Consider the following 16,930-nt stretch of genomic DNA (forward strand, 5'->3'; position numbering starts at 1 on the left):
GGGTTAATGATCCATAGCTTCAACCTGTGCCATCAACTCTCCCAGCTGGTCATTAATCCCTTGGCAATGCTTTGTGCCTCAATCTTTACTCTGTAAATCATGATCAGTTAAGAAATTATGTAGACCTTCATGACTCTCAAACCCGTGTCTTTTTCCTTTATATTGTGCATTTTTAATTTGATTCTTAGGTGTGGGTTTGCTTGATTGTTTGCTTGCTTGTTTTTGTGGGGAATTCTATTCTACCATTTCCCCTCCCCGCCTTCCCCCCGCCCCTGATTTTGAGGGATAGACCACATGTCCTAAGCCCTAAACCACTGCACACCATCTGCTGTGTCAGCAGATACTAACCAATAGGCAGTTCTAGAGAGAAGGTAATAATCATGGAACACAGCAACCAAACATGCTATTACAGCAGGGCACCATCCCACTGTTCGGAGCACATACAACTAAGCATTTTCTAAGCCACCTTTATTTCTTTTGCTTGGATAACTCTTGACAGCTGCTACCATCCCTGAGGGGCAACTATAATTTTTCAATCCTTCGTACCCTTCAGGAGGGAAACTGAGCCAAATTATACTAATTTCCTTAGTGATTAATTCTCGGGCCTGGATGTTAATGCAGTTCTCTATACAGCTAATATTCTGTAATGCCTTAAATATAGCTAGAGTGGGAGCAATCAGATGCTAAATGAGAACTTAATACTTCATTAGGTTAGAAAAATCATGGATGTACAGAATGTTAAAACCAAACTGACAACAATAAACCATTTCAAATGTACTGAGTCAAATTCTGTTCTTAGTTATCCCAGTGGAAATCTGGTGTTACTTACCGAGGTCACTGGAATTATGTCAGATTTACATTGGGGTGTAAGGAAGAACTCAGTTTGGCCTTCCAAGTTTCAGCTAGCATGAGAATATACAACCTGGTAGTCGCTAGAAGAATTATTTCAGTGTTTATGCCTGGTGCTCTTAAAAGAGGCAGTCGGTTACTTTCATGGTTCCCAGTTGCTGTTCTTTCCACTAATTAAAATTTCAGTTTCATATTCAATGGTGAATGCATATATTTTGTGGAGAGGAAATTTCTTAGAGACTTGTGCTACGTATCCGTCCACTAAATTTAAATGTGTAAGTATACTAACTTTTAGTGAAGAAGTTTGTTTCAGTATTGCCAATCCCAAGCGTTCAAAAATATGTCAGGGCCCAAAAACTCACGAGACTTTTAAAATTTTATAAATTTTGGATTTTTTTAAAAAAAAATGTTTTAGCCTTTTGGTTTTTCAGTCCACAGTATTCATGTTTTCAAGCTCTTCTCCACAGCCAAAGGAGCTAGACACTTTTTTAAAAAAAAATAATAGTGAAAGCGGAGATTCTCAGTCACATGACTACCAGAGCTGAGGCTGTAAGAAAATCACCAAATGTTGCAAGACTCACGAAAAAATCATGAGCTAGCAATACTGAACTTTAGTTGAGTGGCAAATAAGGAGATGTCAAAAATATCCTAAATGGCAGTAGTTGTTTTGTAAGAATGATGAATCTCCGAAGATAATTTTTTTAAAAAGATCGTTTCAAAACCTTATTTAAGGCTCTGTGAAACCTTGACTAGAATAACCAAGAGAAATCCAGCATTGAGTAGGAAAGGAAGTTGTGATGAGTTTAGAATAATGTAAGCATTTATCTAACTGCAAGCCAGTACCCTATATAAATAACCCCTTTACCCCATTTATAAAATCACTGAAAATATTTTAGCATCAAAAACTTTTCAGCTTTGGAAAACAGTTTCTCACAGGAAACACTCGTTACCTAAATTTAGATCAAAGCTGGAACTATTTAATACAAGACTAGGACACAGACTCTTGTTCTAAATTCTTCCATCCTCCCGTGTTGTTTCACTCCCCCTCTTCTTCCTCCGTTATATGAAAACTAGCTTTGTGCTTGTGTTACCTACTGTGCAGGTTTATTTGACTTTCCCCCCAAAGGGATGGTGTTTTAAATTATTCATTTCAGTGTGCTGTGTCACAGGAAGTTTTAAAGCAACCCCATAATGGAGTGGTTTCTGGGTAAGGGGGAGTTTTTGTGTTCTGAAGCAAAAAGAGCCGTTACTTTTCTTTCTATTTTTGGTGTAACACTTTCTGAACAGGAAATGCTTTGAAGTGTACCACCGTACTAAAAATAGCATTCTTCTAGGTAGTGTGTTTAAACATATACTTCTACTGAGCCCAGCAACTGACAAGAAACCTTTCTCAAATAGTGGAGAATATTTCAAGTGTCTTTTTTACCATTTTCCCCCCTCAGTGTGATGATGATTGTCTTAGCCATATGCTATTAAGTGGCCTGCTATTCCAATTTAAGCAATTATGGGAGGTGAGTGAGAAAAGAAGACTTGTTTTCTAAAACAAAAGGGTTTCATAAGGCATCATTTATTGTTACTGAGTAGCATTAGGTGTTCAGACAGTTCTGTTGTTTCTGTTACTAGATAAAACACAGACTGCTCCAAATCTGGAGCAATATAGACAGAAAATATCCTGGCAGTTCTAGGAGCTGTAGAGTATATCCATATAGGTGATCTAAGGTTTAAAACTATACAAATGTCAAAATATGAACAGTTTTCCATGAAAATGAAAACAGAATGTAGCTAGAAATGTTGTACTTTAGATATATGAGCAATATTTCAATAATCCATGATAAAAAAAAGAAACAGTTTGATTAGATATATTATTGGGACTGAAATAATTTATTAAAGATTTTACTTATATCATAAATATTTCTACATTTTTCAACATCTAGGTGTTTGTTTCATATTTACCTTATTGAGTCCCTCAAATAATCTGAGGACAATGTTTAAAATGCTACAAAGGAGTTAAGATAGTTGCTAATTACATCTATATGTGTGTGACTAAAACTGCTCATTACAAATCTTTGATGAGCCCCTGAAAAACAAGATTATCAGGTAATTCCTATTTGCTATTGTAACTAAATATGCACAGATCTTCAAATACTGTTTTAAGACTTAGTGTCCTTCAGTAACAGTTGACTTTTTCAAGATGCACAAGGTACTTTGCATTTATAAAATACCTTTCATGATATACCCTCAAAGTGCTTTGAAAAGAAGAAAATGAGGCACGCAGGAGTGAAGTGGCTTATCCAACGTCCCATAGTAAACCACTGGCATACATAGTAGGAAATAGAACCCAGCTCACCTGATTTGTAGTCCCCTCTTTTAACCAGTGGGCCACATTGTCTCTCCTTCACTGCACATACTAATCAGCCAAAATAACTTGTCTTCTTTTTAGATAGATATTGTACTTGTGTAGTTTCCATCACTAGTGTCAGGAAACCTCACAAACATTGACAAATTGATCATCACAAGGCACAGGAAGTCTCTGGCAGGGCCAGGAAGTGAGCCCAAAGCTTACGAGTCCCAATCCTCTTTCTTAACCAAAGCCATCCTTTTACCTCTTGGCTGCAACTATTGAAAAACATTTTGCTTCAGTTTCAAACTTTTAAATCTTTAAAAGGGAGCCTCTCCTCTCTGAAACCTATTACTTACAGCTTTGAAAACCTATTTCCAGCCTTACTTAAGGTCATCCTTCTGGTAGGATGTGAATGATAAGAGATTAGGTTAAAAAGATTAACACGTCATGGCAGTCCCAGAGAATCAAAAGATGGAGGAGATAGAATGTGAGGGACCCAAATATTTAATTTATCAAGCAGTGACTTTTCTAAGTAGGAAATGAGGTTAAAGATAAAAGAAAAAGATACAGTAAATACTGTACATGTAAAGCTTTTAGTCTTAACCCTTAGAATGCTGACAAGCCTAGAGGTGTTTTACATCTTCTGGAGCTTGTCTACATGGGACAGACAGGAAACTTAAGACAAATTAACTCATGCACATTAACTTCATAGCATTAGTTAAAGTGCATTAAACCTCTGTGTGGATGCTGTCATTCAGAAGTAAAGTGGCCATAGTTTTCTGTAGTTTGAGGAGATTTAAGATCATCTGAATGAGAGCATCAGATGAGGTATTTCCAGTAGAGACAAGGAAATGTCATTATACAAGGCACTGGTGAGACCTCATCTGGAATACTGTGTGCAATTCTGGTTTCCCATATTTAAGAAGGATGAATTCAAACTGGAACAGGTGCAGAGAAGGGCTACTAGAATGATCCGAGGAATGGAAAACCTACCTTATGAGAGGAGACTCAAAGAGCTTGGCTTGTTTAGCCTAACCAAAACATGCCTGAGGGAAGATATGATTGCAGTCTATAAATACATCAGAAGAATAAGCATCAGGGAGGGAGAGGAGTTAAGCACCAGTGTGGACACTAGAATAAATGGATATAAACTGTCCATCAACAGGTGTAGGCTTGAAATTAGGTGAAGATTTCTAACTATCAGAGAAATGAAGTTCTGGAACAGCCTTCCATGGGGAGCAGTGGGGACAAAAAACTTAACTGGCTTCAAGACTGACCTTGATAAGTTTATGGAGGGGATGATCTGATGAAACTGCATACAATGGTATGCTAGCAGCAAATATCTCCAGTCCAGTGATGGGACTTTAGATGGGGAGGGCTCTGAGTTACTATAGAGAATTCTTTCCCAGGTTTCTGGCTGGGGGGTCTTGCCCACATGCTCAGGGTCTAACTGATCACCATATTTGAGGTCGGAAAGGAATTTTCCCCTGGGTCAGATTGGCAGAGACCCTGTGTTGTTTTTTTTTACCTTCCTCTGCAGCATGGGGCACGGGTCACTTGCAGCTGTAAATTGTGGATTCTCTGTAACTTAAAGTCTTTAAATCATGATTTGAGGACTTCAGTAGCTCAGGCAGAGGTTAGAGGTCTATTACAGGAGTGGATGGATAAGGTTCTGTGGCCTCCAATATCCAGGAGGTCAGTCAGGTGATCATGATGGTCCCTTCTGGCCTTAAAGTCTATGAGTCTGAGGTTAAAATGTGCTCTAACTTATGCCTATAACGTCACAGCTTTAGTTAATTCATCTTAACTTTTCTGACTGTCCCCATATGGACAAGCCCCGGGGACTCACCAGGTTCCTGGCTTGCAGGAAAGGATGCTGGGGAATGCTGTGTAGGAAAGGAAGGGACTTGAGTTAGGACTCCTGGACAGGGTCAGTCCCACCCCTAGCCCAGTTTACCTTCCTACTCTGCTCTGCTTACCCGCTGCTAGACCCTTGCTTCCCTGTGACTGGGTGGGGATTTCCTGGTAGAGCTCAGAAGCATCTCTGTTCTAAAGTATAAGGCAGTGAAAGAAGTCTGGCTGTTGAGGATCAGGCAGACTCCTGCATGGGCTGGAGGCAGGATAGAAGCGTTGTATTCCAGAGTTTAGAGAGTGTAGAAATGCAGAAGGGAAGTGGTGCTGCTGGCAGAAGAGAGGGTGAGAGAGAGAACAGAGAAAGCCAAGTTTTCTTAGCTCCCCAGCCTTCATTTTATGAGTGTATCCTATCCTTAGGTTAAGTTTGTTACAGTAATAAATGTGAACACCCCTAAATCATCCCCCACCATGGATTCTCCCTCCTTCCCAACCTCACTCCCCAGTCATTTGCCCTCTCTGTGTCTTTTAACTTATAACCTGTTTGGGACAGAGACTTTTTATTTTTGTATGTTGTACAGCAATGAGCATGTTGTCTATACTAAACAAATAATTAATAAATAATCATCTTTATGGTTTTAAGGAACAGTATATTTTAAGTTCCTCCCAGCATGAAAATCCCAATTTTTAAAAAAGACTGCTTTCACATGATGATGGGGGAAATATGATATTGGGCTCATGAATGATGAGAAGAAATGCAACCTGGCCTTGTTGCCCTCAGCAGACAAGAGGGGAACCACAAAAACTTTGACTCTGAAATATTTAGGGCCTGATCCAAATTCCATTAAGATAAATGGAAGGACTTAGCGGGGGTTAAATTTGATACAGTAGTGCTTATAGACCAATATATTTTGAAACTGTTTAAATGCTTAAGATGAAATAGCTTCTATTTTTACAAAAGAAACATTAGTATTAGTGGAGTGGATGAAAACAAAGTTAATTTCAGCTTTGGAACACTGTTCATCCACACAGTACTGTCTGGAAAATACTTTGTAAAAGTATTGTGCTTTGTAAAATACTTGTGACTATTTTTAAGCATTTTTGTGTTAGTACTTTGTGAGGTTTAGTGTCATTTCTTTGTTGTAAAGATATGTTTTGTGTACACATTTTGACACTCTCGTGATCATCAGAGCTGTATCAAGAACAGCACTTTTGAAATTGTTGTTACATAGGGAGTTTAAGGTATGCCTTGTACCCTACCTAAAGTTCAAATTAGACCACTAAGGAAGTAAACTGAGTACAGAATTAAAATCAGTGGAAAAATCCTATGAAAGTCAGCCAATTAGAGATTTTTGCACCAGTTTCTTCATATGTGGTGCCATTTGAGGGTGGATATCAAAGAGTTTTTGTATGCGTGTGTGGGGAGAATTTGGCCCTAACAGCAGTGTCTTGTTTTTCTCTTTGAAACTGGCCTGGTAATTCTGAAACCTGTTCTGGGTTAAAAGTGAAAATAAAACAGCAACACTGATTACACTACAACAAAAAGGGGTAGTTAGCTAGTTGCATTGTTATAAGACATCTGTTATCGTTGGCCTTTCCTTACCAGGTTTTTAGTTGCCACTTCCTCAGGGGAAATGAAAACATCTTCTAGGGAAGAGTGACATTTTGTGACTAAATTGGATCCAATGTTTTCATCCCTGGCTTTTGTTATGCCTGTTGTATAACCCAGAATTATAGTAGCCAGGGTATTAAAAGAATAAAAAAATACAACTTGCACATGCAAAACTTTCCCCCCTAGTTTACACAAATTTTATTTAATGAAGGCCATATATCTTAATTCCCCAAAATAATACTGTATTATCCTTCTGATATTTATGATGCCCATCATCGCTCCTTCCATGACTCTTTCAACCTCCTCCTCCCTGCCCCTAAATTCATCTAAAATGCAGCCTCTAAAATCAACTTCCTTGCCTGCCCTATTTGTATCTTTTAATCACCTTCTTCCATAACAAGTTCAAGGCTCTTCAGAGCTCTGCCATCCTTCCTAATACTCCATCTCTTATCACATTGCCCCCCCCCCAGCCAGGCCAACAGTGCCAGCCTTGACCACGCTCCTGTCTATATCTCCCAAATTTGACTCCCCCTTCCTTCATACAACACGTTTTGTGTGGATCCTGCTCCCTAAACAGATCTATAAGGCTACGGGTAGGAATTGGAGGAGGAGAGTTTAGTACTTTGTGGTTCACCTACAAGAAATCTAGCAATAAATGACGTATAGGCTCACAATTTAGAGGAGGAATAGTAAGGGGGGGAAATATTGCATTAAGAATTGTATATAAAAGGTGTGTGTGTATGTCTGTTTTTGTATTCCCCACCCTTCATATGGCTGTTGTGACTGCATCTGTATTCCGTTTGTACAATGCCTCAGAAAGGTCCTGATCCTGATAGAAGCCTCATATATATGCTGTGTTACAAAATATATCCAAAGATTTTAAAGTCTTCCATGGTGAAAATACTAGAATAGGAGGTCATAATTTTTAACAATTTTCAAAGTTTCAGTGTGTGAAGAATTTTAACTACATATGTTTAAGGATGGAGGAGAAGGACTTAAGCAATGCTAAAATCTATGAAATGGACACCTCCAAGAAAAATGCACTGTTCAGCTTTTGTGTTTGTCTGTTGGATTTTAATTTTCTGCAGGTTTTTTGAGTAAACTGAACTTCGTTGTAGATGTTTAATCTAATTAGAGGTCTGTTCTCTGCTTGCTTGCTTGCAGATAGGTAATTCCCACGGATATTTTTGAGAATTGTGTGCATAACTAGTGCAAGATAGACTCCTAAATCTAGTAACTAATTAGCAGCTGTTTAATATATAGCACTTCATTTTATTGCCAATTTCTTTTCAATTTAATTTCTACATAGCTGTAATGTTTAGCTTATGCACAGTATTCAGTTTTTAAGCTTAACATGGAAAATATGAATATTGAGGGTTTGTTAGTCAAATATAAACTAATTTTTCTATAGTGTGTCTTAGTCATAAAAAGAGTAGCAGTATGATTGTGAGGACTTTATTATTTGTTATATCTACCCAAATCAGCATCATTGCCACCACTGTGAACACTCTCTCTCTCTCTCTCTCTCTCTCTCCTCCCCCCCCCTCCCCCCCAAATTATAACTGCCTTGGTGCTGAGGGAACAGTACACAGTTCACCTGTGCATGAGACAGCCATAAGGTGGCTGCTTGAGCCCCCGACCCTCAGCTGAGAGAGAAGTTCCCTTGGCAGGGCCATCCCTAGAGGGGTGCTGGGCTCTGGGGTGGAAATGATGAATCCATCAGTTCTGGGACCGAACGCACCAGCCAATCACACCAGCCATCCGGGCCTCGCAAAACATGAGGTCTGGGGCGGTCACCCCAATTTGCTGTATGCAAGGGACGGTTCTGAATCTTGACACAGTTAAGTAACCTAAAAAGGGATGGTTGGACTAACTGACTGTGTGTGGCAAGCACTGGAGGGAGTGCACCCTACCCCTTTTCTACAGGTATAGTGAGTCCCCTCTTCCCCCCTCGCTTCACCAGGCTCCCTGGAGATGATACCGAATGCCTCTCGGGCCCTACATGTATTCACCCTCCTCTCAGTGCTCCACTGGCTCTAAGAGCCGTGATTGGACCCTGTCTACTGTTCGTATGAAGAACAACCTGTGCTATATTTTCATTGCAGCCGGGAAGTGAGTTGGATAACTTGGAGGAGATTCTGGATGATTTACAGAATAGTCAGTTACCACAGCTTTTTCCAGATACCCGGCCCGGGGCTGCAGCTGGATCAGTCGACAAGCAAGCCATCATCAATGACCTCATGCAGCTTACAGGTGAAAACAGCCCTGGCACGTCTGTTGGAACCCAGAAACCAGCAATGAGGATTTCACAGAGCAGTGAGTTTGTGTTATAACTCATGCAAGTTTATGAAATTGTCAGATGAAAATGTAGGTTTTGCAATGATGCCCCAGGGGCTGGCAGGCTGTGAAGTAGACAGTTGAGCTATTTCAGATCTGCTATGACCCAACAGCACCATCTGCTGTCGTGATCAATTGGAACCAAAATTTTGTACTGTGCTGAAAGTCAGTGTCCTTTTGAAGGGTTAAAGGGACACTCAGTTTAAAATAAAATTCACCTGTCTTTTGGAAAATATTTTACCTGCTATTGTTATAAATAATAATAATAATAATATATTGTTGTTTTTTCCATGCTGTTAACTTTGTACATTTGACAGCATTTTCTGTATAGTTGTTTTTACTGTTTCTCACAATAAAAAGGGTGTGGGGGAGCGCTTTTATTAGAATAAATAGGAAAATGTGCTTCTAAAATTACAAAATTTCCAGCTGGACTTATGGCCAAGTGTAATACCTACACTGAATTTGAACCAATTATTTTTAATTGACTCAATTTCAAGTTGACAATGTCCCTATAAGTGAAATTACATGTTGTACATGAAATATTAATCTGTTTGTGAAAAATAATTACTTCAAGTAAGATCGGAGTGTTATCAAAAATGAAAGTTGAAGTAAACCTGGGGTTTGATTTGGTTTGTTTTTTTTTAAATCCGGCTTAAAATATTTACCCTTATAAACTGGGCATGCTCTAAATACCGCCTAAATACAGTTTTTAGACATATTATTAAAATACCCATTTATTTAATAAACTGGAACTATTCTGTGGATTTTTGTAAACTTGCTAAACACATATTTATTCAAGACTGATGGCATCTCCCGTCGGGTAAATTCACATTTTTAACCCTTCTAAACTTTCTTAACATTCTTTTTAAAAGCTAGATATATACTTAACACTACTGACCATTAAATTTAAATGTGATATATTATGTGACAAAAACCAAAGAAGTCAATTTTCACATTTATTTCTTAGTTTACATTATTATGTGTTCCCTATTTTGTTTTTCATGAGCTAAGACTAACATTTTGTTTGTACTTGTGAATGCTTTGCCTTGGGTCAGTTTGTGACATGGTGTGGATGTGGTTTAAACAGTATATATGTTAAATATACTCATTTTGGTAAGTGGAGGAAGACTATCCTAGGCAGTATATAATTCAAAGAGAAGTTTTTGTGCTTCCTGAGTCTTAATAGTGTCCTGTGTGAGACCTGGTCTGACAGTTCCCTCCCATGTGGTCCAGACACCTGGTGGCTTTCCTGAGTTAACTGTCTGCCTTGGCTGACATTACTTCCTCTTACCTGACCTCTTTTTAAAGGGAGGTGCAGTGGCTCATTTCCAAAAGGTTTTCCCAGCCAAGATCTAAATTTTCAGAAGTTAAGGTATCTCAGGATGAAGAACTAAAATCAAAGACCACTAATCTTTTGTCCCTTCAATGTCTGCTTTTGACATCACACTTCCTTCAGCTCTTATTTGGGCCAAATCATGTGTTTGACATAACTTGCGCAAACTTTACGCAGTACCAAAGTTGTTTTCATTCACAGGAACATTAGATACTATTATTATTTGATTCTACTTGGTAATGTAAATAAAATGGTATTTTAAGCTGTGTTTCTATGTATTAAATTGCAGAAAGGAACATTGGAAGCAGTCACACCTGCACCTTTTAAGTCTGTTTCCAGAACTCCTAATAGCACAACAGCAAAGCAGTTGTGAGCTAGGAAGTCATACTGGGTTTTGGCAAGTAGTTTTGAAAACCAGGCAGCTCTGTTTTCCTTACCCAGTAATATCACAAAATATGTTTTCTCCCCAGCTTGCTCTTGCATCAGTGTCCCATGGAATCATCTGCCTAGTTTTGCAATTTAAGTATTATAGGGAAAATTACATGTGCGCTGAAATAGTGAGTGGATTCCCCTTTTTTTGTCCTCCCATAAGCACTTACAAAAGTAATACAGAATCAGTGTTAAATCCTATTCAATTCCAAAAGAGCTTTTATTTTAATAAAAACATTTAGTTATTTTTCAGACTCAAGAAAAACTGCCTGTAATGTTTTATTGAGGCTTTTTGTTACAATACTTAAGAATACATTGATACTTACTTTAAAAAAATTGACTGTAGCCACTAGAATTTGCCTGATCCAGCAACTTTTTTCAGGAAGAAAATTCCATCAAAACTTTTCCCTGTGGCTGATTAACAATAGGACATATAGTTTGAATCTGATCGCATTCCCTTAGCCACCTTGTCCTTCTGACCTGCCAGTGTTTTCTTTCTGTGATCATTGGCTACTTATAAAGCTGCATTCATAACAAGTCTCTCCACATCTGCATTATTTCAAGCCTTTGCTGGCTCAGAGTGCAAGTGTCCTAGGGTTGCTACTGAAATCAGGTTTTGGCTCAGTTCTGAGTTGGACTTTGTGGTACCCACCCATTTTAAATCAGTAAGGTCAGTTGGTCTCTCTGGTAACCAGACTTTGTTTGTTTTGTACTGATGTTAAATATAGGGTTTCAAGATCTAATGCTCAGGAGTGAGGTATTGTGTGCAAAGTTTTGACTCACCTTAGGTTTATACAAAAGAGTTTACTGCAAAGAATTTAAAACATCAGAAGAAAATAATTCACACAGGTGCTTCCTGTCATGACACAATAAAGAGGAAACTAGCTTAATAATACTTCATCTGAATTCTAAGATTTATAAGTGTCTGTACTATAGTCTGGAGTAAATAAGAAGTTATCTAGCTTTCTTGTATTGTGGTTCCATCAAAATAAAGAAGTTGTTTTGTGTATGATTTCTTGCCATCCACAGTTAGAGACTATCCCTGGGGCAGTTGCCGAAAATGTTTATATGGAAAAATAATTTTAGGAAAATATTTAATATATTTTAGCAGTATATGCATGATGCAGGTAACAAGAAAGGAAGAGTCAGTACCGTGAGCAGTAAGAGAGTCTACAGGCACAGCTGGAAACCATTTGATTAGATACTAGGAAGTAGTTGCTATCCCTTTAAAAATCTCTCAAAGAATAACTGTCCCTCAGTTATGCTTTCTTTTGAAGAGTTGACATTCACCTTTCTAATAAAACCTATATGCATTTTTCTCTGATGAGGCTGATTTTTAAAGCAAAAATTCTTTTAAAATTAGTCTCAGCAGAGGAATAGATTCACAAAAAAGGTGGGGTAATGGGAAAGTATGTTTCTTTAAGAAATAGGATGTGTTGGAATGTCTTGAAATTCAGATGTACTTGTTAAAGTAGATAAAAGTGAACTTAAGGAAAACTATTTTCCTGGTAGTTTTGTTGTCACTGGTGGTATAGTACTAAGACTTCAGCCTGAAATAATTGTTACTGAACCTTGAAAGTAAGGTGTTCACTGATGGCAAAAAATGTAAAGAATCTGTGTAAGGAGGGATAGTAACGGTATCAGGAAATGACCCACATACAGCCAGAGGCCTTCTTCAGGGATTGTAGTGCCTTCTTCAGGGATACAGTTTACATGGGGAAAGTTGTGAAGCCTATCAAACTCTGAATTTCAGAACAGTTTTGCCTCAGGCTGACATCTGTACTTCTGTTTTCAGCCGCAGCCCATTTAGAGGTATGGTTGTTTGGCAGTGAAGCACACATCACCTGGTAGTACACGTACGCTGTAGTTGTACTTCAGGAAATTATTTTAACTTTACACACCATTTACTACTTAAAATACAATCAGTACCTGCATCAGTAATAGAATTTTTTGTAATGCTGTCTGGATGGGGCATATCCAATACAGTATGGAGTGATATGCGCGTGCAACGCTGTATATCTCAACCCCTCTGTTTGAAGAGAGTATTTTTATAAGTTAAGTTTCTAGTTGTGTAACTTAGTTTTTTTCCTCTTTTCCTCTCTCTTGTCTAGCTTTTAATAACCCACGGACAGGGCAACTGGGCAGGTTATTACCAAACCAGAATTTACCACTCGACATCACATTGCAAAACCCATCAGGTTCAGGACCTTTCCCACCAATAAGAAACAGTAGTCCATATTCAGTGATACCTCAGCCAGGAATGATGGGCAGTCAAGGGATGATAGGAAATCAAGGAACTCTAGGGAACAATAGCACGGGTAAGAATTCAAATATCATTTCCTGTTTTTGTTAACTTATTTAATTAATTGCATATATTTATGTGTAACATAATCAAGGTAGGGATCATTACAGATGCATCCTGTATGTATCTAAAGTCCTGATCAAGCACAACCTGAATGGAAAATCTCAAATGATTGCAAAATTGTCCACATAGTGGACAGTTAACGATAAAACAGCAAACCATTGTGGCACATCAGTTTTGCCCTGGACTACTTTCGAATGTTTGTTGATTAAGTGGTGCACAAGAATATGGGCTTTCACTTACCATGTGAAAGGCGTGGGTGGAGATACTTAGGACTTATTGAATTAGTAGTGGAATAGGGACTCTTTCATGTCAGCTTTCCAGGTTCAGATGACACCAAAATTGATAGAAATCAAACAAAGAAGAAGTCAATTGGCTTTTCATTGGTCTGTGGTGAAATGAATTGGTGTCTCTGTCCATTTGTTAATAGTCTGGATTATCTACTGCAAAGGGCACCCTTTTTCATCAAGAATTAAATGACCACAGAGAATGAGCTGTCCTCTCCATCATAGAAATATCACCTCCAAAACAGAATTTCAGGCATGTTGGTGATATTGCTGCCCATACTGAGTATGTTCCATGATTAAAAACAGAACTTCTGTCTCTGGGCTGTCCATTGCCTACTTCCATGGCCCATTAAATTCACTTTAAGTAAAAGAAATAGGGTTTATGACTTTTAATTTTTGAATCAGGTAACCTGGTCTGGTTGAAGCATTAGAAATCTGTAATGAGTTTACTTTTTTTTTAACTTTATTATTGATTGTGCCATGTCTATAATGATCGATATCTGTAAGTTGTCTCTAAACCTTACAAAGGTTACCAGAGGGGAAACGCTACTGGAAAAGGTTTGGATGAAGTGTCTCTGTTTAGTTACTTACATCAGTTACCATACGTTTTACGATTATGAAGTATGAAACTCCAGTGAAGAAAGTCTGAATAGTCCGATGCTGTAAAGCAGGGGTTTCACATTTTTCTTTGAGTCCCCTTCTCCGCCCCCCGACATGCTATAAAATGCCATGGCCCACACTGTGCCACAAACTGTTTTCTGCATATAAAAGGCAGGGCCAGCACTGGGAAGTAGCAAGCAGGACCATTGCCCAGGGTCCCACATCACAGGGGGTCCTGTGAAGCTAAGTTACTTAGGCTTTGACTTCCAGACTGGATGGCCAGGCTTGGAACCCCAAGGCTTCAGCCCCATGCAGCAGGGCTTCGGTTCTTTCTGCCTGGGCCTCAGCAAGTCTAATGCTGGCCCTGCTTGGGTGGACACCTGAAACCAAGCTCAGGCCCCCAGTGGGCCCTAAACCCTGGTTGAGACCACTGGTGTAAAGCATGTTAAAGCTGACGCAAAAGGTCAAGTTATGTATCATTTTGTATCAATATCAGGAAATGCAAATTGTAGTACTGTGCCAGCAATTAAAATATCTGATTCTTGTAGAGCAGTGTAGGGATTGTCTTGCAGGCTCTCAGGGGAATTATTTTTCTCCATACTATGTATGCATGTTGGAGCATGCCATCCGTATTCTTGCCATTTGTGCTAGTTTGCCATGTGTTTCAGCTGATAGAATTGTGTAGATGTAAAAAAAAACCAGAAGTCATATGGAAGCAAATTTCATACTTCAGGTAGAAAGCTGATTGCCTACAAGGATCGGGAGGGACTTTTCCCCATCAATATATTGCATTGCACAATTGGCTTGGTGAATTATTGTTTTTACCACCCTCTGAAGGCACTGGCTACTGATTATTCAGAGTACCAGATTAGAGAGACCAGCCATCTGAGCTGAGCCAACATTTCCTATATTAATACAGTATTGAAATAATTACCAATGCTGTATTTCTACAAGTTTTAGTTTTTTGATTACCACAATAGTACAGTACTCTAAGCCTATAAATTTAAAGTGTAAATAAATTATATTAATGGTTTACAGTAGGTGTAGGAGGACTTCCCTTAATATAGCCGTAATGAACTGCACCAAGTATCAGAAAGTTCCTGTGAGTAATTTCCTTGCACCATCTATTGATTCAAGTTTGTCTGGGTAAGTCTTGTAGTTACGAAGGCTTGTGGTTATGAATGACAAGAATTTTCAAAAGATCAGTGTTAAATAAGAATTAATATTTACATTTTTGTTGTTTATAAATGTATATTAATAACTTGTTCCCCAGATCTTCACATTCTCACATAGGACTTGAAAAGTAAATCGCTGACATGGTATGCCAGCAAACATGATTCATTTCCTGAGGAAGGAAGTCAGGGTTATCCACACACCCCCTCCGCACCTGTTGTGGAGTACATATGGGAACACTTACGCTTAACAGCTTTTCAGAAATGATAAAAGGGTCATCTTCATGTAAAACCTGTAGTAGTCCCCAGTTCCTCAACCGAACGGCAAAATGCACAAGCCTGCAGAGTTGCACGTCTGAACAGGCAGTTGAGATATAATTTGCTTTGAATAAAACCTGACAAACTAGTACATTTTTCTCTGGAAAATTAAGCTAATCAACCAACAGGAATATTTGGAGATGTTTTCAAGGCTTGCATCTGGGTCTCACTGTATTTGGATTTTATACAGGAATGGTTGGTGGTAATACCCCTCGGCCTGCCATGCCATCTGGAGACTGGGGTGCCCAGGGTTCTGCTGTGAGAGTAACCTGTGCTGCTACAACCAGTGCCATGAACAGGCCAATCCAAGGAGGTATGATACGTAATCCAACAGCCAGCATTCCTATGAGACCCAGCAGCCAGCCAGGCCCAAGACAGATGCTTCAGTCTCAGGTCATGAATATGGGTAAGCCCCAGTGCCTTACTGTAATATATTATTTTCAATTACTGCTTTGTATGATTAGGTAGAAGGTAACATCTAGCTTCAAATATAGACTCGATTAAAATTGTGTTGAGCAAGTTAGAGGCTCCCTACAGCGTACAGTGGAAATATCCTGTTCAACAAGGAGAAAGCCTGGATAAGGTGTGTATTTTAATGTTTGTCACTATGTCGTCAGTTTCTGTCTTCCTTTAGCCGCATAGAGATATGTGACCAAAGGAATAGAATAGGAAGATTTTCTAGTTTATGAAGAAATAAGGTTCTAAAAGAAAATATATACTTTAACACTTCCTTTGTGCTAGGTCAGTACTAAAGCAAGTACATTTGGATACAGATTGTATGTAGAATGCTCATACCCTTTGCACTAGTCTTTGTTCATATTTGCATTTATGTCATTTCAAATGTAGTACCATACTCATCAATTTGTATTTGCAGAGTTCTTTTGATGTATGCTAAAAATAAAAAAAATAAAAAAGTGAAAGATTTATTGACCAGTAATTTCATGATGCTTTGGAATTCTTAAAGTGCAACGAGAAGAAAGCAAAGTCTTAAATTGGAATGGTGGGTAAACTGAGACAAAAGATCTGTTGTCTATATGCCTCTTTACAAATGAAGATGCTGACAATTTTTTGTTCACTCAAAGCAAATATAACTTATTTGAAAGCACCAACAGTAAGGTAGTGGCCCTTCACTGTTACAGATGTTTGATTGCTTTTTCTTGTTTAGGGCCATCTGAACTGGAGATGAATATGGGGGGACCTCAATACAGCCAACAGCAAGCTCCTCCGAATCAGACCGCACCGTGGCCGGACAGCATCTTGCCTATAGATCAGACGTCTTTTGGTAATCAGAATAGGTCAGTCTTACTGGCAAATCAAAGAGTCATATTCTACACGAAAACTTGTAGATCCACATTTTGTGAGCTTCATGGGAACAAACGCTTTTTTAATGTATGTAGTGCATGCTTTCAGGGAACAAAATGGTTGATGTATGCTTTTTT

The 16,930-nt window shown here is 38.6% G+C and overlaps 1 protein-coding gene across 15 annotated transcripts in view; it reads left to right on the forward strand.

The window, feature by feature from the left end:
* NCOA2 (nuclear receptor coactivator 2) overlaps positions 1–16,930 on the forward strand; it is a 250,335-nt gene that overhangs the window by 206,122 nt on the left and 27,283 nt on the right. For 8 of the 15 annotated variants that reach the window (XM_043507732.1, XM_043507735.1, XM_038388810.2 and 5 more), the window contains 4 exons: positions 8,759–8,969; positions 12,864–13,070; positions 15,682–15,897; positions 16,657–16,786. In XM_043507732.1, the coding sequence (XP_043363667.1) occupies positions 8,759–8,969; positions 12,864–13,070; positions 15,682–15,897; positions 16,657–16,786 (764 nt within the window). Of the gene's footprint in view, positions 1–2,291; positions 2,361–8,758; positions 8,970–12,863; positions 13,071–15,681; positions 15,898–16,656; positions 16,787–16,930 lie in introns of all 15 variants that reach the window. The other 7 variants (XM_043507729.1, XM_043507727.1, XM_043507724.1 and 4 more) reach the window with 1 other exon arrangement.

The sequence above is a fragment of the Dermochelys coriacea genome, chromosome 2 (assembly GCF_009764565.3).
Source record: "Dermochelys coriacea isolate rDerCor1 chromosome 2, rDerCor1.pri.v4, whole genome shotgun sequence".
Taxonomy (NCBI): domain Eukaryota; kingdom Metazoa; phylum Chordata; order Testudines; family Dermochelyidae; genus Dermochelys; species Dermochelys coriacea.